The following is a 22,110-nucleotide window of genomic DNA, read 5'->3' on the forward strand; positions in this document are numbered from 1 at the left end:
TCTGGTTTAAAATCCTGAATATCAGTCCCTTATGGTGTTTTGCTGCTTCCACAGAAGGGCCTTAATTCATTTATTTTCTTTTTTGTACTGATGCAATGCTACTGCTGTTACAGAAAAGGTTCTTTTTTTCCCTCCTCTGGGCAGGGCCACCTCCCACTAGCCCAAGTTGCTCAAAGCCCCGTCCAGCCTGGCCTTGAATGCTTCCAGGGAAGGGGCATCCACAGCCTCTGGGCAACCTGATTGATTCTGATTGGGAAATATTGTTAGCTGACAGTGCTTAACCACCTCCAAGCCAGTAGTGGTCCTGCTATAACCAGCTCATCTCTGGTTTTGTTATGCGTGTGAAGAATCACGCTTGAACTAACTAAACCAGCAGCTGGAAGAGCCCACACTACAATCGAAAGCTGATGGTACACATCACTCGATTGTAACTATTCCGCTCAAGATCATAGGAGAACACGTCCACACCTACTGCTGAGTTCAAATAAGCAGACTTCTTTCATGTGGCTGTTACCCCTGTTAAGGAGGGCACGTCCCCTGTTTCTAATCAGACAGCATGCAGACAGCCCAGTCAACAGTACAAAGGAGAACAAAAAGTACATTTCATCAAGCAAGATTTTGCTCAGGAGGGAGCAATCAGGTAACAACCACAGGGCCTGGCCCCAGCCAGCTTTCCCTTCATGAAAGAAGTGTCAGTTACACGCTGGCAGAGTGCTGACTAAATGGGTGTCTCCTCTTAACCTTTCCCTCCTATGTCGCAGCTTGCTTGGGCTGTGGAACCAACTGAAAACAAACACAGCTAGACCCTTCTCTGGTCAGGAAAGGACTTACATACCTTTTATATTCCTTGTTCCATGAGTTCCCATTGCTGCGGAACTCAAGGAAAGCAATCTCATAAGCAGCACTACATGAATAGAACAGATAAGTTCTGGTTTTAAGTACAGGGACATATGATGAGTCACACTGTTCTTCAGATATAGTATGCAGTCATACATGTTTTTCCAGTCAATAAATGTAATACATTTAAGCTTTTTCTATAGCTTAACTTTAGTAACATGGGACGGAGAGGAAGAACAACAGCAACACTTAAGCAAAACCAAAGTATTTTATTTCTGTCAACTTAGTATTTCACTTCTGAAAAGTCCTACAGAATCACTTCAGAGAACTGCATTTCCTGGAGATTGTTTCCCATTTGTTACTATGACGACTCAAAATACAATAAAAAACCCCTAACTGTGTGAAAGTTGTTTTAACCCAAAGCTCTTGAAGTTAAGAGTGTTAAGTTTAACCTCTGCTGTAACTGAACACCCGTCACAAGCAACAAGAAGTTGTAGGTGCTTTCCAAATCATTAGTAACGTTAGATAAAATATCATGCAACAGCGCAGCACTGCAGAGTATCTCAGTGGGTTGCATCTAAGAATGAGGATGGTGCTTGTAAATAAAAGCCTATAAATAAACCACCGTCAGCAAAATAAGTAAATGGTTACATTATGTCAGCACTGGTATTAAATAATATTTAGTAGACTAATATGTCATATGAAAATAACTCTTTAGAGTATATATAGAAAATAACTCTAGTGTAGGTATATTCACTGAATACTTATGTGCTAAGGCATTCATACTATGAATGAAACTGTTCATAGCATGAATCTTTTCTTTGGTAAAATGCACATAAAATGAATCAAAGTTGGCCACGCATACAAGTGTGCATCAAGGTAGACACATACTACAAAGTCCATAGACAGTGACAATAATGTTGCACCATGTGCGTGACACTCAAACTTATCAACTCTCTTGTAGCCTGCAGCAACCAAGAGAGATCATCCAGTTCCTTTAGTAAGAAACTGCAACTCCTTGACCTCCAAAACCATACTGTGCATCACAGCTTCCCCAAAAGAAATGATCGTTCTTCCACCACTGGTACTATGTAAAGCTGGAACTGAAAAACAAAGGCAAGTATATGAATTGTAACATATTCTGAAGAAATAAAACTAATCCAGAAAAAACATTGGGGTGGGGGGTTTGGGGGGGAAGAAAGAAAATAAAAAAAAAAGAAGTCTAGGAATAGGAATAGGAGATACTAATCAACAAAATCTCATCCACATATAAAAACTGTAACCTATCAGGAATGGAAAATAATAAACTGGCGACACCTGTTGTTTACATTATTTAATCTGCTGTCTATAAATGAAGAGGCTGAGCAAGTCAATCTGGAGACCGCTTTTGAACACACCTCTAAAACTGCAGAATTTATTCAAGCTTCTATTTTGGTGTGGAGAGGGAAAGAACGTCAAGCGAAGCATCAGGTTATACTCTGCAGACAGTGTGATTTTAGAGCCAATTTTATTCCTCGCTCCTCAAAGAAGTCAGTAACAGGAAGACGAATCTAGTGTTATGGGACAGCAGCAGATAGGTTGCTTCACAAAGGTAATGCGACCTACATTCAAAATCTGAACGCTGCTGAAGTCAATAATATTTCTGGGATTCTCTGGTTTAATTTCTCTCCCTCTCTAACTTCTCCCTCTTGCTCTGTTTGTGAACATTCACAACTTCTTCATTTCTGATGTCAAAACACAGCAGTTCAAGTCAAAAACCATGGTCCCTTCATGATGGGGAGGGGAGAAGAAGAAAGAATGCTAATGGAATATACAACAGTTAATCTAAATGTTAACTTTAGAGCCAGAGATCCAAACATGATAGAATTTCAAGCACATAACAGGAACACGTTTGCACCTTCTTTAAAAGATGACTAGACTTTATGTTAGAAAAGCAAAAGAATTTTCTACTGCTGTCACTGATGCCTAACAAAAGCACTTACTTTTTGCGGTCCTTATCTCTCTTCAAGCTAACAGGAGTAGAGACCACTGGCTTTGTTTGGAGTAATTCAGCATTAGCTTTCTTCATGTTGAACAGAGCTATTTCCTCCTCTAGAGCTTTCCTCTTCTTCTCTAATTTCAGTTTCTCTTCTTGATGCATTAGCATAAGATGTTCAAACTTAGCCTGTATCTGTTGAAAGTAAGCACAGAAAATGCATTTCCAACTGGTAACACAAGGTGGTGATATCACAACACAAAAACATGGCAATTAAACAGTAAAATCACCTCAGCTAATGTTAAAACTACAATAAATATAATAAAATATTAAAAAATTGCAGTTCTTTCCCCAAAAAATCAGCAATCCAGAGGAATATACCAGGTTTATATTGTACTTCTCTCATGGATGCCAGGCTACCACACACAAAGTGAGGGTGGAAATGATGGAAGGCACTAGATGAGTATTAATCTACTGCAGGATGTACCTTTCTTAGATCAAAAGCAAGGATTCCTTTAGAGAGGAAACGAAAATATTAAATCAGAATATATCAAGCAGAATCCACTTTCTTAAAGCCAGGCAGGCAAGAAATCATGCAAACTTTTGTTACACAGGGTATGTGTTTTACTATGTTTATTAATTACATGTATGCATTAATATATATATACACACAATTAGGTTGGGGAGTTCCTTGTTACCTGCCAGAACTTAATTGCTTTTCTGCAACAAAAAGTCTTTGGTTGGTGGTTTTTTTTTTTAATGGATTACAGGATTCTACCTGTAGGATGTATTTGATCTGTTTAAACACGCTTGTGTAATTGTGCATGGTAACCAAGGAGTACTACGTGCCTCCCTTCCTCACCTCCTACCTACCCCTGTTTTGGTGTCCTTCTGCCAAGCTGGATCAAGATGCTCATCTGGCTGAAAATTATAAACCTACTAAAATACCCTTGGATTTCAACTATGTCATTCCTCTGATCCAACCAATATAACATTAAACATTAAGAATCTACATGCACAGCTTCAGTCTCAAGTGAACTGAAGTGCCTGCTGAGGCACAAAGCTTGTCTCCCTGAATTATGTCAGTATGGAACCACAGAATCCTTAGAGTTAGAAGGACCTTTAAAGGTCATCTGTTCCAACTCCCCTGCAGTGAACAGGGACATGCACAGCTTGATCAGGTTGCCCAGGGCCTGATCCAGCCTTGCCTTGGAAGTCTCCAAGAATGGGGCATCCACCACCTCTCTGGGCAACCTGTTCCTGAATACAGAAGTGGTATAACTCAATCTGAGTGCAGCTATACAGGTACAAAAGTCAGAGAGATTTATTTCCATCTTGCACAAAGAAAGAACAAACATAATAATACTATAAATGTATAGGTATGCCTACCCTATATAATAGAGCTGTCAGGCTTTATAGACATGTGTGTACAGATGTATACTATTAATCATTTATTTCATTACTACAGTCAATCCAATGCATTGCAATAAAAAATAATTCAGGATAGAAAACATAAGGTCCTAAAGCAACTGTGCCACTCCAGAGCAGTAACGTTGTACATAAATACAAATTTCCTCTAAATGAAGGATGCAAAAGCCATCTCGAGTACAACAGAAACTCCTGTTTTTCTTTTAATTCCATATACACATACACACTTCTAGGAGAACGAGCAGCAAGAGAGTATATGGCAAATGTTCTTTGCAAATGACTGCATTATCGTTTTCTCACATCAGGAACTGGGAAAATTGATATCCATAATTCAATTGCAATATGTAGAGCTCACAAAAACTGCGTGCTATAAAGCATAGAAGGAAAAACATCAAAGGGTAACACAGACAATGCGTAAATCCTAGCCGTGCCTATTTGGAACACAAACAAGTATTATTCCAATTGGACAGCCTCATACTGAGAATGATTGAACCTGATTCTCTCCACCACTAGTACATGGTACTACACAGGTTTAGATAATACAGAATATTAAGTCTCCTTCATACTTAAAACGTGCATCTGAACATACTCTATGAACCTACTATTATTGCAATATAAGACTGAGCTCCTTCTTCAATCTGCAAGTGAGAAGAATTCATGGGACATGGCAGGAAGGGATCTCCAACAACAGTATTTTTCTGTTTAAGATCTCACCATGAAACTCAATTCTACTGTAATGGACAAAAAATAATAACTGTAATTTCATGATTAATTAGTGACTAGGTCATGGTTAACAGTCATAAATTGTTGTAATGTGACTTTTAGAGGCCCCAGCAGACAGACTGCTCTTCCAGAAAACTATGCCTGGAAAGCACCTGCTGTGCCAATATGACAAACACGTGACCATTATATTTATCACCATATTCCTTCCTACTGTCCTGTCCCAGCTATCAACTAAACCCTGCACACCATAACCTCTCTCATTCCATAAAAGTTTGCCATTTATTTATGAGTGTCTAATCAATCCTCTAAGCTAATCTTTGCAGTCAATCTGCTTTTGATTTTAAGCATTACTGCCACCTATTAGAAAATAGTTGTGATTTTGCTAAGAACTGTTTCATGTCTCAGCACACAAACTCAAGACAGACGAGCATGCTTACTCGTTGCTCTGCATCTTTCAGTACTGCTTCTTTCTCCTTCACTCTCTGCACAAACTTCTGCCTCATCTCCTCCTCTCTTCGTTGCAGCTCAAGGTAGAACTCACGCCTCTTTGTCTCATACGCTTCCTGTAGACTGAAGTTTAAAAACATAAGCAGGTGTCCAGCATACTGTTCAATTCAATGTGGAAAACTAACAATCTGGAACGTTATTTAAACAAAGCAAACACATCTGAAATATGAAGTATCATAGCTCTCCAGGTAATAATTCATAGACTTCAGTGGAAACAGGTTTCTGAACTTTCTTAATTTTTAAGTAAACAACTTTGGAAAAACAAAAAATATCGAATTTAACAGTACTTTACTTTTCAAAGTAAATAAAGCACTTGAGAAATCCCACAGTCTAAAACACCGCAGTAGTAACTTTCAAGTAAAAATTATTAATATTGGAGGAAGAAGTTCGTTATTAGTCATGACACTGAAACTGTGAGAAAAATCCCCCCAAAACTTCCACATCATGAAACCTCAGCCTTAACGCAGGGCATTACAAACACAATGCACCTGGACACAACCACAGACTGCTCACTCATTATGTTACTTACTCCTCTATCTACATGTCAGACATTTTCTCCAGAAGGATACTGTGAGAAACAACACTGAAAGCTTTGCTGAAATCCAGAAAGATGGCATGAACAGGTTCCCCTTGTCAACTGAATGGGTAACCTTGTCATAAAAAGACACTGAGTTTGTTAAACAGGACTTTACCCTGTAAAGCCGTGTTGGCTGTGACCCATGACTGTGTTGCCTTTCAGATGTTTATCAATAGCTCCCACAGTAATAAACTCCATAATATTGCCAAGCACTGAAGTGAGTTGGACAGGTCTGCAGTTACCAGGGTCTTTTCACACTTCTTGCAAACTGGAATAATGTTAGCCAGTTTCCAGTCAGTTAGGACCTCTGCAGATTCCCAAGGCCATCAGTATGTGCCTTACTGCACATTATTTAAAATTAAATGCATTATACACACACTCTTGTACTTGTGTTTGAAGTCCCACCCTCAGTTTTCAACAGTTTTTATTGAGAGGGTTTATAAATGGAAAGATTTATGAAACAGGACATCTAAAAACTCAATTATGTAGAGCAACAGGAAGCTGAAATCTCTTTCTTCTGTATTTAAATTGAAGATGACTGAACAGTTTCCCAATCCTTGTTACTTATTTTTATTCCAAATATAACCTAAGGAGACAGAGTAATCATCTTGGAATTGCACATGCAGACTTAAAATTCTGTAAGATCACAAAGTCAGAAAGCTCTTCTCCTATCCAACAATATTTGAGTGATACTTTGCAACTAAATGAGTTCAGCAGAACAGCATTTTGCTTTGGTCTTTTTTTTTTTTTAGTTATCTCAACATAGGACCTAATATTGTATCTGCCACTTGAAATATGGACATGATTTTGTATATTAATTCACACTACCTTTGAGTTCAGACAGCACATGCAATAACAATAAAGCTACAGCACAGGTTTCAAGAGTTAGCAGCCTCACTGTGCGTCAGTTCTGCTAGCAAGCAGTCTGCCTTTGGGTGTAATAAAGCAAAAAAGCACTAAAGCACTAAAAAGACTAAACCAAAATGCTGCAGTTGCAGCTTTATTTCAGTATGTGGACATCTTCAGACTCAGTCTAAGCTAGGTTACCAGATAAATCAGTGAAGGAGGAGCCTTGATATCTGTAACAGATTAACCTTGCAGACACTGGAGTTACCTTGTAATCAAATAACATGTTTTTAAAATATGAAAATTTATATATATATATATATATATATATAAAACATGCATTCTCTCATTCTTTTTGGTTGGACCTCAATAATTTTATACCTTGTTCTATGTGAAGAAAACATATGCTTTACTAACCCGTTACACAGCTCCTAACAGCACTATCACCTACCTTTCTACAGGCGAAAAGCTGTCACATATAGTTTTCTTGTCTACATAAGGCTTAGAACATGGAAGTCCAAAAATAGAGATGCAAATCTGGCACATTCCGTTCATAAACTAAGACTCTAATTGAAGTGAAATTTGTTGCACTGTGGAACACAACTGTTGGGTGTTTTGTGGACTTTAGCTAAGAAAGGCACTCAAGCTGTGTTGAATTTGTTCACTTAAAATTTAAAACAATTTTCAAGTTTGAAAACCATTCCTGGAACTTTCTATATAACATTCCAGCATCAGAGAATGTGTATCATAAAAGTTAACTAATAGCAGGTATCAATAGCACAGTCCCTTGACTCAGCTGACTACCTATGCAGGTATGAAACAACATTTAGGATGTGGAAGATCTAAATTATTACCATTTTCCCAACAAAAGCATGAAAAAAAACATGTATTTTGGCTGGAGTTCAGTCTTCCCATACAGAGGTTAAAATATTTAGCTCAAATGCAAGGATCAACACTGTGAGTTACAGTAACTGCAACTGCTTTGGAACTTCTGCACAAAGTAAAAGTGAAAGCAAAGAATTTAAGTCGCTAAAAACCATTTGAAGGGAAGCTGTTTTTACCAGAACGTTTAAATATGTTCTGGATTGCTTTGTGAAACATGTTAAAATTCCAACTGGACTGAAGTATTAGAAACTGTTTTAATGCAAATCCATATGCCTGGTTTAGGTTGGTATTTTCCGAAAGGACTATGCAGTAATAGTACTTTGCTAAATCGTGAAGACTTTGAAGATTCCCGAAGCATCAGTTTCTCCCCATCAGGATGATAACAATTTGCATGGTTACAAAATGCAGCTCTACATAAGAAATGGCCAAAGGAAGTTGGAAGAAATGGAGGAAGGAACTGGAAATAACAGATTAAACAAACTGGATATAGAAATTCAAAATACTTCCTACAGAAATCGGCTTTACTACATGGAATGGCTGAGTGTCTCTAACCCTTCGCTTTTACTCTCTTCTGGAGAGAGTGCAAATAGTAACTTCCTACAGCACAATAAGAGATATCTTGACCCAAAAAGTCTAGATGTTTGTTATCACAGCAGATAATGCAGAAAGTCAACAGTGCAAACAGTGATTTTGTAACAGTTTTTCCTTCATCTCCTCCTGAATTTTAAGTGCAGACCTCATTAGAGAAAAAGTAAAACAGCATTATTTCTGTAATGTTAACATTCCAAAGGGCATACAGCATACGTACCTGTGAAAAAATGGGTATTCTCCACAATGAAAATTAAATTTCCAAGTTTTTGATAAAAAAAGATGTATTTCAGAAATAGAGTCTGTAGGCCTGTAAAAGCAGTGCTCATATAAACTGATACACTGCTCCATGAAGATAAAAGAACAAACAGGTTTGTACTTACACTGATTTAGAATAAAATAATAATACATAAACATTCTCTCTTGCAAGAACCATTCTACCTATGAACCTCATTTGGTATTGTGCTGAATCAAATATGGAATCTTACCTTACTGGCTTGTTCTCGGGGCTAATGTCTCTGAAGCCCATCTCCTGTAGTCTGCAGCGTCTGTACAGCTCATAATGGCATGCGTGAGTCTGCTCTATTAAATCTTCCATATTCGTGCAAATAAGCATCTCACGGAGCTTCACAAAGTCACAGTGGTTCTCATTTTCCACTAATAAGAAGTGGGGTCATTATACACAAGTACAGAAATTGTCAAAACATATTTTAAATAGCATTGAGATCTCTGTTTACTAACTATGCTTCCAGGAAAAGGGATCTGTATTTATTATACCTCCTGCACTTTCTTGTGATTTCTAATACACACAGTGAAACACTAACCGTATGTACCACTGAACGTGTTCCAGTATGTCCTGATTTCACATCTGAATTGAACAACTATTAATTTCTCTTTTTCTCTTCTGACAATCAGGACATTTTACAATCTGGTAGTGCTAGAGGCACTGCCACAATATCAGCCAACCCAAATATTACATACAGCATCTCAAGGCTTGATTCCAGGAAAGCATCAGTGTTGGAACTACCAGTTACTGCAGACTTCAAATATGAATTTCTAAATTCTCTAAGCTGCTTATACAGAACACAATAAATATGACAGTAGTGGTTAATACCAGCTCATATGAATATCAGCAAACCTTACAATTAAAAAAGACAATAAAATCATGCATGTCTCTCCAAAAGTAATGCCTTCTATTTACTTCCATGGAAATGACAACAAATACAAGGAGCACAATAACACTATTTGATAGAGCCCATTCTCAGATACAAAACACTCTCTTTTTTAATTACAAGACTCACTGATATTCCTAGGGGCTGTTATTAGCCACCACTGTTATACACTTGAGAATCAATTTACCTTGTACAATGCCCCAAGGATACTGACGAGCTTTCACCATTCTGTTTCCAATTTTCACCTCTTCTGTACTTCCCACTACAGCAAAAGGTAAATGTCCCTGTAAGAGTCACACCAACACAGCCTTATCTCTCAGCGTTCGTATGTAAGAAATAAAAAGCAAGCTCTCCTAAAACAAACAAAGGGTAAAAAAAAAAACAAAAACTACCACATAAGGAGTGAATATTCTAGAATGCTCAAAACACCCAAGTCAAGCTTCATAGGCTCAGCTTAAACTGACAGGGTTGATCTGAAAGCGCAGCAGTGAAAAAGCTTGGAGTGCACCTGACTCTGTGATTCCTAAAGAAAATCTGTCCTAATATGGAAGGAAAGTAACAAAAAAAAAAAAAAAAGGGAAAAAAAATAGGAAAAAGCAAACAAAACGTACTAACGTACTGCAGACATAAAAAAAAACCAGAGAAAACTGGATAATTGAGCCATTTGAGTACCTTCTCTAACACATGTAAGGTAGTGTTCACTATGGAAAAGAGCAAATCCGTTCATCTATGTTAGTGGATACATATTAAACATCCAGAAACAACAAAAAGTATTTATGAGCGAGATCCTCTTTCCAGAGTCAGCAAAGAAAGAGCCTCCTAAAGCAATCAGCACCAACAGCAAAGGGACAGAGAAACCTGGGGTGTTGAGTGAGCCCAGAATCATGGGAGCTGTTTAAAGAAAGAGAAAATAAATAACCAACTTTCAAAAGATACAAACTCACAATCCTCAACACAGACACGGAAGAACAGGCATAAACCAGTGTTACAGTGATGTGTTAATACTGAAATATTGACATGACTGCCATTTACTTACATTCATGATGGCATTAATTTGAGAGACGGCTTCATCATCAGTTGGAAACTGGTATATCTGGACACCATTGCTAACTAATTCAGTAATAAGTTTCCTCTTGAATTGCTGCAGTTCTGTTTTAGAAATGCTGTCTGCTTTGCCTATAATTGGTATAATGTTCACCTATTAATGACAAATTACATGAAATCTGTAAGACATCCGAGACAACTAAATTAACAAATTTCATTGGTCATAAGCTCTTCAAAACTACCCTTGCAGTCTAAATGTTTCCATCAGTATCTGATTAATTTCAACTATAACCAAAGAAAACTTCACAAATCATTAAAACATCTTCACTGTCACCATCTGAAAACAGTAAAAACTTTATTTAATATAATTCCTCATAACGAACTCTGACAAAAGAATTAGGAAGGAGACCTCATACAGTGTATCACTCAAAAAAACAGCAATGCCCATTTATTACCAAAATGTCATGAAGTACTTATATCTCTGTTCAAAAAATGTAAATTTTGGTTGGGGGACATGTCAGGTATTCAAAGTTGGGAAGTTAAATGCACAAAGAAAAGGCTGCCAACACCTCAGCTTCCCTTTCGGTACAACAAGGTCCTCTTCATCTCATTACTGTCACCCATAGCTCTTACTCCATTAGCACAACCATGAGCTTGACATGTACCTGCTGAAGGAAGAGGAACGTCAACAACTGAAGAATCTCACCTCCAAGTTGTTGCAGTAGTTACTCGGAATTCTAAATTCAATCCTACTGCTTTATGTTGACCTATCTGCTAGAATAGTTATGACAGTAACTCAGTACTCTTAAGAATAATTGGGTATCTACGACCTTCCTACCACTCCTCCAAAGAATTACTGTAAAAATTCTGGTGAATCACTATAATTCTTCCAGATTTCAGAGAATTTGAGAGTTCTGCATGGTTCCTTGATTATAGACACAAAAAAAAAGGAAGAAAAGCACACACACACACCCCACTTTGTTTAGTTCCAACTATCCTGCCTGAAAGCAATTTCCACAGCATGAACTTTCAAGACTCCATTCAGTAATTTTTCTGAGACTGCAAAGACAGCAAAAGACTCCAAGAAAACACTGACTTGTGTCAGGAGGTCAAGAAAAAGTAACAGTAAGCACTAAGTCAAATAAACAACCTCCCTGGAAAGATTTAGCTACTCTAACAAGTGCTTGCAAAGCAGATACATGTAACACATAACACACTGTTATTTCAGAAATGGTTCAGGGAAGTGAATTTTATACAGTTGCCATAATTCTAAATAAAACAAATGGTGTTACAAATCTCAGAAAAAAGAAAAAAACTAATCTCTCAAATCAGTATCATTAAAAAAAACTATTTTATTTCTTAAACTCGAAGTTTCTTACTCTGCTTACTTCATCTTCCTGCCTCTAGGGCTCCTCCCTCCCCAGCTTCCTCATACCAATACTAAGCGTGACTTCTAAAATTAACTGGTGATATTCTTTAACAGTGTAGCATATGCAGCTTGAACTTATATGTGGTTAATTCAAAATGCTACATACATTATTTTGATGATTGATTCTATAAACAACCTGACAGAGCTATTAGAAAACCAAAGCTTCGGCTAAATTAGCTGAGGTACGCTAATCTAGATTTTCCACTGCATAGCTTTAAAAATGGATGGAAGAGAGTCCTCAGACTTTAATTAACCTTCACTCTGCCTTCTCAACATAAAAGGTTTTCAAGCCCTTCTAGCTAGGAGAGATTGGTAACGAACCGCAGGGAAATACTGCTGTGGAGACAAGTAACAAAACAAAAGCAAGATCACTGCAAACTGGGTCTAGTTATCAATACTGATGTTAAATCACACCTGACATTAAAATTTTAAAGCAGTACTACCGTGGCTTTAGATAAACAACAGAAATAGTCTTTTTAATCTGTTAAACAAGACTTATTTCTGCTTGCAGCTCCTAATGTTTACTTGACAACTAGTATCTCAGTACTTGCATCCAAGAACAACACTAATTGAAAGCACACACCGAATTGTACTAACCGGAGACTTGAACTGTACTGAGTTGGACCACATCCAAATGTGCTCCAAGTCCCAGTGCTTCCATCTTTGTCCGCTGCTCACTTGGGTACCAGCTGACTCCTTTCAGTCTCTCCCCCAATCACAACTCCCACTGCACAAAGCTGAATTCCATTAGAAAGCCATAGGCCATCAACACAGAATCACTTCAACCCCACTCAAAAAGTCAACATCTGAAACTAAAGTAGCAGCCTTCACCGCCTCCCCTTGCACACAGCAGCTCTTTTCCAGGCAGAACTAAAATCTGCACAGATCTACAAGGAGAAAGATTACTTTTTTTACCGCTTTATTAGTTTCCTAACCAGGCACAAATATTTAGTTTTCAGTTTAAATCAGTCCCCTCATCCAGGAAAGTGACTGAGGAAAACACTTAAGTATGCACAATGTGAATGAGCAGCTAAGACTGCTACTTTCAAACAGCAGTGCAGACTGACTTAAGTTTAACTTCAAAAAGTAGTTTAAAAAGTAGTTCAACTAAGACAACCACAGAAAGCCACTGGGATAAAGGTTACGCTTCATCCATGCATGTAGTTTCATTGTGTGCTAGCACCAAATTCAGCCCCTTGATCATCCTTCTGTCTGACATGCAAAGCTATCACTTTCTTCCCTCACACCAGTGCCAATTTTCTAGCAGCCTCAAAACTTGACAGTAAACTAGAAGCTGCAAACTTTATTAGAAACATTACAGTATTCATGAAGGGTATCCTGTTCAATCACAATAAGATGTTAAAGGTTGTTCCTCTGTGTTCTTCGTATTTGTGAATAAATAAGCGATGAACTGTATACTTTTTGTTGAACCAAGTGGTTCTGAAGTTAAAAAACAAGCAAATAAAATACAATATCCTGAAACCAAACACACAGATTTGGAACAAGGAATTGGTAGCAGACTTATAAGCTGCAAGATGAGTCAGGAAACAGAACAAGTTCTAAGAGCTGTTTCAAGGTCTTACCTTGCTATCTAGACTTTTCATGGTTAACAAATCTAGAGTCTTCAGGGAATGGCCTGTAGGTGAAATGATGTAGAGGCACACATGGATGCGAGTATCATCGTAGTTACATATAGAACGTTTAATTTTCAGTTCTTCTTGGAGATAGGCTTCAAATTGTGCATCTATGTAGTCCACTATTGGCTGATAGCTGTAAGAAAGGAAATAAAATTAAACAACTAGACATTAGCTATTTGCAAACCGGATAAAAAAGAAATTAATCTTGTACTGCTGCGTGCATTTTCATTTTACAAGTGGACAGGATGCTCATGTAGCTGCATAATACAGCCAAAAATTAAATGTACTGATCCTATGTTCTGAGATGCTACTCCAGAAATAACCGTGCATTTAAAACAGATAAAATAATCTCTAGCTAATATCAGTAGGGGAAAAAAAAAAGAGCTATGTAAATTTACTTTTGCTTATTACTGATCTTCTCAAGAGATGCGCAACTACAGAACACTCAGATTCAAGAAAGACACACAAAACTTCTAGGTACAAGAAAGAACATGCAATTACCAGTACCAAGAAATAGGACTTCCAGTATCCTCTGAAGATGAAGTAGTGTACATGAGAGAGCTCTTAAACAATAAACAAAAATTGGAAAGGAGGAATGTGAGAGAAGAATGAAAATCTGATCTGCAATATCGGCACAGTTTAAGTAAACTTCACCCTACTTAAAACACAATTATAATCTGCTTTCAAAAAGAATGTTGCCAGATGTCCAAGCAGCTGGACCTCACGGTTTTGCTGCCACAAGAATTTACTAGACCGAGTCAAATGCAAGCAAAATTCAAAAGCAGAATTAATAAGGGGTTAAAAGGCAGCTTCTTACAGTATATCAGCACATCTAGTATCTATATTAATATCTACATACATCACACTCATCCAAGTCTCTAGCATTAGCTGTTTTCCCATGATATCACAGGACAGCAGTCTCACAAAATCATAGAATTACCCAGGTTGGAAAAGACCTTGAAGATTATCAAGTCCAACCTCAGCCTAACCATGGTACCCTAACTCTAACAACCCTCTGCTAAATCATATCCCTGAGCACCACATCCAAACAGCTCTTAAACACATCCAGGGATGACGATCTACTCTCTGTAACGTAGTATATATCATAACCTTCTTGGTTGTTTAAATAGTCTCCCGTGGAACATATCAGCCTGCTCAAAAGAAACTCACTACCACACTATTTATTTACACGTATTGATAAAGGATTTTATTATAAAGAAGGGAGCAGATTTCAGCTGATTTCTCAGTTTCTTAGACAAGAAGGAAAACACTATCTGCTTTGGTACACAGAGAAAATAGTTAAACATATATTTAGAATATATGTAAGAATAATATTTACTACATAGCCCAAAGAAGAATCAAACTGGAATTGGAGACCAAGACTTAAACATACATTAGCAATAGGGCAATGCTTACCTATCTTCTTTGTTTATCTGGTCACCAAATCCCACGGTACTCACAACGGTTAGTTTCAAACGAACATTGCTTTCATGGAGTTCATATCTCTGAGCTTTAAGTCTTACATTTGGGTGAAAATGAGTTGGCACGGAGTCATCAAAACTGGTGTTAAATAGACAGTTTATTAAGGTAGATTTCCCAGATCCAGTTTCCCCTAGAGTTAAACAGAAGGGATGGGGGAGACATTTTGCACATGAGATAAAATACCTGCCAAGCACACCAAGTGTTATCAGAACTACTTGAAAAATCCACTGAAAAAATATCAAATAATTTCTCTGAACAACTGCTGCGTCCCTGTTTATTTGTTTTTTTAATATAAGGAGTGCTAAATACCTTGTTAAACTTTTACTGCATGGACAGGGGACAGTTAATACTTACCTATAATAAGTAATAAGCAGAACTACAGACAAATTTACCATTGCATTCAAAAGTTAAGTAACCAGCTGTGCAACCACAGAGTCTGACACAATTTTTATTCAGAAGCATTTATTTGGCAAGCATAGAAATATGCCTGTATTATTGCCTTTGATTTCAGGACTTCTTGATCTAAAGCTCATTGGCAGTAAAAACTCTGTAAAACCATTCACTCAAAAGAATCCATAGATCAGGAAGTGCATGATGCCCACGTCAACATTTTTGGGCTTTGTTTATTATAAAAACACTAAATATCAACCCTAATGATTGATACAAATTAACAGTGTTGGGGACAGAGTGGAACTGTAGTTCATGCTTAACAAGTCAATTCCTAAGGAGAGGTGTAGCTTACAAGCAAACAGCACACTCACCGATACAAAGAATGTTAAAGCAAAAGCCCTCCTTGATGGATTTGTTAACCAGCTGATCAGGTAAAGTGTCAAAACCAACATGGCCAGACAAGGATAAGGATCGAAGGCGATCGCTCTGCTATTAAAAAAAGAATCATTAAAAAAAAAGAAAGAAGAAAGAAAGAAAGAAAGAAAGAAAGAAAGAAAGAAAGAAAGAAAGAAAGAAAGAAAGAAAGAAAGAGCAGAAAGGAGAGAAAGAGAGAAAGAGAGAAGAACGAGACAAGAGACGACAACTGAGAGAAAGTAGGAGAAAGCAAGAGAAAGAGAGAAAGAGAGAAAAGAGAGAAAGAGAGAAAAGAGAGCAAGAGAGAAAAGAGAGAAAAGAGAGAAAAAAGAAGACGAGAGAGAGAGAGAGAAGAGGAGAGAGAGAGAGAGAGAGAGAAGAGAGGAAAGAGGAGAGAGAGAAAAGAAAAAAGAGAAAGAGAGAAAGAGAGAAAGAGAGATAACGAGAGGAAAGAGAGGAAAGAGAGAATACGTAGAGAAATGAGGAAAGAGAGAAAGAGAGAAAGAGAGAAAAAGAGAGAAAGAGAGAAAGAGAGAACAGAAGAGAAAGGAGAAAGTAGAGAAAGAGACGAAAAGAAGAGAAAGAAAGAAAGAAAGAAAGAAAGAAAGAAAGAAAGAAAGAAAGAAAGAAAGAAAGAAAGAAAGAAAGAAAGAAAGAAAGAAAGAAAGAGGAAAAAAAAAAGAGAAAGAAAAAGAAGTACCTATTTCATTATCTATGCATCAGAACTCTAGATAATATATATTATTAGAAACAGATAGAGGAGCACATTGTGTTTTAAATATCCAGAATCCTGTATCACAACACCGAGGCGATGAGCATAAAAAAAAAACACCCAAAAAACCCCATAAGATTATCAGTTCATACAACTGTGTTTCAAAACACGCCATATCACAAGTGTTAACAGCAACAAGTCCATGCTATTCTGCCTCTTCTGTTTGCAATCCACTTGCCCTTAGTGGCTCCAGGGAATGTGTATATAGCCAACTGTAGAACCATCTTCATTTAATACTTCCAAGCACGCAGGAGTGCCGCCTCTTATAGCAGGTATGCGCAGCAAGTGTCAGACTGCTTGCAACTAAAACCGACGCAGATATGGCTTACAGCAGATGGTTCCCCTCCTCTGGTTTTGCTCAGGATTTCTTGTGTGGGACTACAGACTGCAAGCTCTTGGTTTAGACCAATGCAGTCAGCTATCTCTGCTTAGACTAATGCCATGAGGAGAAACCACAGCCCTGTGCAGCCCGTTCCATGCCCGCCGCCCTCTGGTGCAGACACCCTCCCTGTGAGGAGCTGCAGCCACCATCAGCTCCTCTGCTCTGCACTGAGCACACTGAGGGACCTCAGCTGCTCCTCACACACCTTGCCCTACAGACCCTTCCCTACCTTTGCAGGGCTTTTTGATTGAAGTCCACTTTAATTTCTGTGGCCAAACCAACAAAAGCCACAAGCTTGTTGGCCATCTCCAGAAGTCACTAGAAGCAATGACTGTATCACCCAGAAGGCAATACAACAGGATTAAATCTGCTTAGCAAGTGGAAGGGTGAGAAACCTCATATTACAGCTGTACCCGCAGCACATGGGAAAGCAGCAGGAGTCCTCACAGCCTCTAACTCCGGAACTTCCGTATTCAAAAGGAAGAAAGTGATTAATCACAATCTCACAATTCAGCACGAAAGTGTATTGTTTTCTGGGAACAGAACTAAAAAAAATCTTTTCTTCCATGGTCATATTGGTTGTTTATAACAAAAAAAGCTAAAACTTCTGTGAACCAGAGGACACAAAAAATTGACACCAGAAACACCCTGTTAAGCTGTAAATGCATAATGAAGGAAAAGCACTAGAATGTGAGTCTTCTTTCCCCCACATGTAATTTAGAACCTTCATCACAAGGTTGCTCTTCTCAGTTCTTTCTGCCAGAGCTAATGACTTGGTAAACCAACAAGCTAACCACCAACCACTGCCTCCGCCCCAAACCTCACACCTCACCAGCTCTACATGACCTGACAGCAAGAATGTGCATGGCCACAGAGTATGTAACAGCAGGAATTTCAAGCACAAATAGTACTTGTATCAGTCATGAGAACAGGTTTACATAGAATCACCAAGGTTGGAAAAGACCCACAGGATCACCCAGTCCAACCATCACCAATAGTTCTCACTAAACCATGTCCCTCAACACAATGTCCAAACGTTCCTCCAGGGTCAGTGACTCCACCACCTACCTGGGCAGCCCATTGCACTGCCTGACCGCTCTCTGTGTGCCTCCTCCTTTTTAAAAGGCAGTGTAACATTCACTGTACCAGCAAAAATCAGTCCCCTGTGTACACTGGTTTACGGAAAGTAGTCTATCCTATTAGAAGTGGTGAGCAAACAAAAATGATTGTCTGACATAAAGGTACTATTTCAAAACTCTTCTTTCAGAAATGAAGTTCTATTTTAACCCCGCCACCTATTTCAGGCTGAAATTGCACAACTCTGGGCCATTCCACATCAAAGGCTGCATCTCCAACTTACACAGGTGTCCCAGATAAGCCTCCTGCAGAACCAGACTTGCAGTCCAAGCAAACCATTACCTCAGCAGTCTGCTGGCCTGAAGGCTCTGCAAACGCGACTCGTTCAGAGTCCCAAGTCTCTCACAACAGCAAACTGCTGTGGGTATTCATTAAACCAGAACATTCATTTTAATTCCCTGATACAAAGCGACACTATGCTGCTACAATCAATTACCCCCCTAATGCCACTAAATGCAATCCAATAGATATTACCATGACTAGTGCCTCAAAGCAGATATTCTGTTTTTCTACTCTGAAAGTTATTTTCCATGTTTGGGTGGTCGAAATGTAAACTGAAGATGCAGCCATGCACACCGCTGGTGAATCTCTATTCAGATACATGCATGAAGGAGAGACAGAGCGGGTGGGATCACAGAATCACAGAATTGTAGGGGTTGGAAGGGACCTCTAGAGATCATCGAGTCCAACCCCCCTGCCAAAGCAGGCTCCCTACACCACGTCACACAGGTAGGTGTCCAGGTGGGTCTTGAGTATCTCCAGAGAAGGAGACTCCACCACCTCCCTGGGCAGCCTGTTCCAGTGCTCCGTCACCCTCACTGTAAAGAAGTTCTTGCGTACATTCATGCGGAACTTCCTATGCTGTACTTTCATCCCATTACCCCTAGTCCTATCCCCACGCACTACTGAAAAGAGACCAGCCTCACCACTATGGCTCCCACACCTCAGGTATTTATAAACCTGGATCAAGTCCCCTCTCAGCCTTCTTTTCTCAAGGCTAAACAGACCCAGTTCCCTAAGTCTCTCCTCATAGGGGAAATGCTCCAGGCCCTTCACCATCTTAGTGGCCCTCCACTGGACTCTTTCCAAGAGATCCCTGTCTATAACAGGATGAGCAGAGGGAACAGAAAGGGTGAAGTAAGGGAACAGCTAATACAGTCTAATATGAAGTCAGCTGAGGACTGCTGCGTTCTACGTGAGGATAATCAGCAGCAAAGAAGCAAAAAGGCAGAAACCTCATTTTCCAGTTGTGAGCAGCTGATCTCACAGGCACTTGCAAATGTCACGAAGGCCTCTCTCTCACAGCAGGTGTTTAAGTAACATGAGAACGTGGCGTGCTTTGTACCTGCACCTCCTGCACTGCAGGTAAGGAGCAAAACAAAGCAAGGGGCTGAAATCTGCTGCAGCACACAGAGATGTCTGTGATAAAAGAAAACAATGGGCGCTGACGCAGTGACCGCTGTGCTTCAGCAGACGTGCCCTGGGCTGGCTGTGAGCCACTAGGGCTCTGTGTTTCCTGGACAGCAGCAGTCAGCTGCAGTGCATGGCCCTTCTTGTCCATGGCCCTTCTTGTCCACACCAGGAGCAAGGCCCTGGGTGCGAGCGGCAGCAGCTGGCAGCGGGTGTCTGACTGCAACGTGGGTCGCTTTCTTCTTCTCCCCCTTAATTAGTCAATGCTGAGCATTGTGCGCTGTTGTACAGCTACAGCGGCTGCCAGAGCTTTCCCAGAAGTCAATATTACAAAACTTGGAAGCTCTGAATGCGTGTATCTCAGACAGCATGCAGCCTGACTGCGTGGTAAGGCCAGGCTGCGCTCCGAGTGATATTGCATTCCTTCTGTGAAAGGGCTGAGAACAAAATCCTTCCCACAAGCACTCAGAAACACTTCAGTGATTGCACAGCATGTGCCAAGCTAGGAAATCTTATTTGGTGTCACTTTGTTACTTGAAAACCCAGGGCTAAAGTGCTGTGCCCTATGACAGACCAATCTCATCCTCCTGCTTTTAGCTCTCTCCCCTGTGAAGCTCCCCACCTCTCTGCTCCTCTCTTCTCTTCACAGACCCAGTGGGCCCTCTGCTCCCACTCCCAGTCTCTGTTGCCACTTTACTACCTCTCTTCACACTCTCCATGTAACCACAAGCAGCAGAAAACATTCTGTAGTGCTCCTTAAACTTCGGCTCTTAGGTTCTTATCCTTTTCACATCTTATTGGCCTCCCACAAACCGGCCCAGAGGAGAGTTCTCTCTGGTTGCAACAAAGACTCTTTCCTCATGTGACAAGTGACAGGATGCAAGGAATCACATCCCAGGGGCAGTTTAGACTATCAGTTTCTGAGAAGAAATGTTTCCTAACATACAACCCAAACCTCTCCCGGTCAACCTGGGGCCATTCCCTCATGCCCTATTGCTGTTACCTGGGAGAAGGCACCAACTCCCACCCCACCACAGCCACCTTTCACACACAGGACTCCATTTTACACGCATATTCAGAATTCCAGCCTTAACACTCTGATGCGTTCTGCGCCCTCAAAGCCTTGGAGCCCATCGCGTTGCCCTCATACACAGAGCAGCATTTCTCTAATATCCAGAATGTAGCGTATATCTGGAAACTCACAGAGTTTCTGTGAGTCTGTAACCCCCTGGCAGCTTCGGCTGCCCAACCACGAGGACCCTAGTCTGTTTCCAACCGTCCCGTCCCGTCCCCGCTCCCCTCGCAGCGGGCAGGCGCTGACAGCCCCTTCTGCTCCCCGCGGCGGGACTTACCGGCTGCCCCGCGCCGGCCATGGTCCCAGGAGGGACGGAGAGCAGGGAGACAAGACGGAGAGCCGCGGCAGAACACTCCCATCCGCCGCAGCCCCAGCGGGGACCGGGAGGAGCCGTTCGGCGGAGGGGAGGGCGCAGGGACCCAGCGGGCGGCGGGGAAGGCGGGCAGACGCGGGACCGCCCGGCTGGAGCCGCCCCGGCCCCTCCCGGCCGGAGGAGGGCGCGCCGGAGCCGCGGCTCTGAGCGGCCTCGCACCGCCCGGAGGAGGGGCCCGGGCGGCAGCGGCGGCCGCGCCTCGCCCTGAGCTGAGCGGCAGTCAGCGGCTCTGAGCGCGATGGGGAAGCGGCGGTGATGGCGGAGCCCGCCGAGCTGGGCCAGGAGGCGGTGGTGCGGTTCCTGGCGGAGCGGGGCGGGCGGGCGAGCCACGAGGAGCTGCGGGAGCATTTCCGGGGCTGGCTCAGTCCCCCGGAGCCCGAGCGCCGCGCCGCCGCCCGGCAGCGCTTCAAAGAGCTGGTCAACGCCGTGGCCACCGTGCGCCAGGAGCCCGACACCGGCGCCAAGTACGTGTGTCTGCGGCGGCGGTACTGCGCCCCGGGAGCCGCCGGGAGCCCCGAGGCGGCGGCGGAGGGCAGCGCGGAGCGGACGAGCCCACCGCCATCCCCGCGGGCGGGCGCTGAGCGGGAGGCGAATGCGGGCGGAGATGCCGACGGCCGCGCGGAGCCCGAGGGGCGGCGGGGAGAGGCGACCCGGCCGAGCCCGGCGGCGGGTGGAGGGCAGCGGAAGGGATCCCGGCGAGGACCGGCGCCCGGGCGCGGCGGCGAGGAGGCGGCGGTAACGGCGGAGGAGGCGGCGGAGGGGACCGGCGGGGCGGCGGGCGGCCGAAGGAGCCTGCGGGAGACGGCGCGGGGCAGCTCGCCACAGCTAAAGCGCGGCGTACCGCCCGGAGGGGGCCGCGGGCGCGGCGGTGGCGGCGACTCGGACAGCGCCTCGGTGGCCTCGTCCTCCGCCGAGGAGGAGGGCAGCACGACGGGCTCGGTGGCTTTGGACCCACTGGAGCACGCGTGGATGGTGTCGGCTTCGGACGGGCGGTGGGAGACGCTGGAGGGGCTGCTGAGCTGCGAGC

The 22,110-nt window shown here is 41.7% G+C and overlaps 1 protein-coding gene across 3 annotated transcripts; it reads right to left on the bottom strand.

Annotated features, from left to right (window-relative positions):
* Nucleotides 1-1,086: 1,086 nt before the first annotated feature.
* SEPTIN10 (septin 10) lies at nt 1,087-21,803 on the bottom strand. 3 transcript variants are annotated; one of them, XM_015849617.2, is made up of 10 exons: nt 20,988-21,803; nt 15,892-16,006; nt 15,065-15,260; nt 13,595-13,781; nt 10,575-10,736; nt 9,726-9,822; nt 8,855-9,023; nt 5,401-5,533; nt 2,820-3,007; nt 1,087-1,940 (listed from the first exon to the last, which is right to left on the bottom strand). In XM_015849617.2, exons 1-10 carry the CDS (start codon nt 21,429-21,431, stop codon nt 1,925-1,927), a joined length of 1,707 nt encoding a protein of 568 aa, XP_015705103.1. In that variant the 5' UTR covers nt 21,432-21,803; the 3' UTR covers nt 1,087-1,924. The 3 variants fall into 3 exon arrangements, with proteins under 3 accessions (XP_015705103.1, XP_015705092.1, XP_015705114.1); XM_015849606.2 differs by having other exon boundaries at nt 15,892-16,009; nt 20,988-21,740; XM_015849628.2 differs by lacking the exon at nt 15,892-16,006 and having other exon boundaries at nt 20,988-21,194.
* Between the last annotated feature and the right edge of the window lie 307 nt (nt 21,804-22,110).

This window comes from Coturnix japonica, chromosome 1 (genome assembly GCF_001577835.2).
Source record: "Coturnix japonica isolate 7356 chromosome 1, Coturnix japonica 2.1, whole genome shotgun sequence".
NCBI classification, from domain to species: Eukaryota; Metazoa; Chordata; class Aves; order Galliformes; family Phasianidae; genus Coturnix; species Coturnix japonica.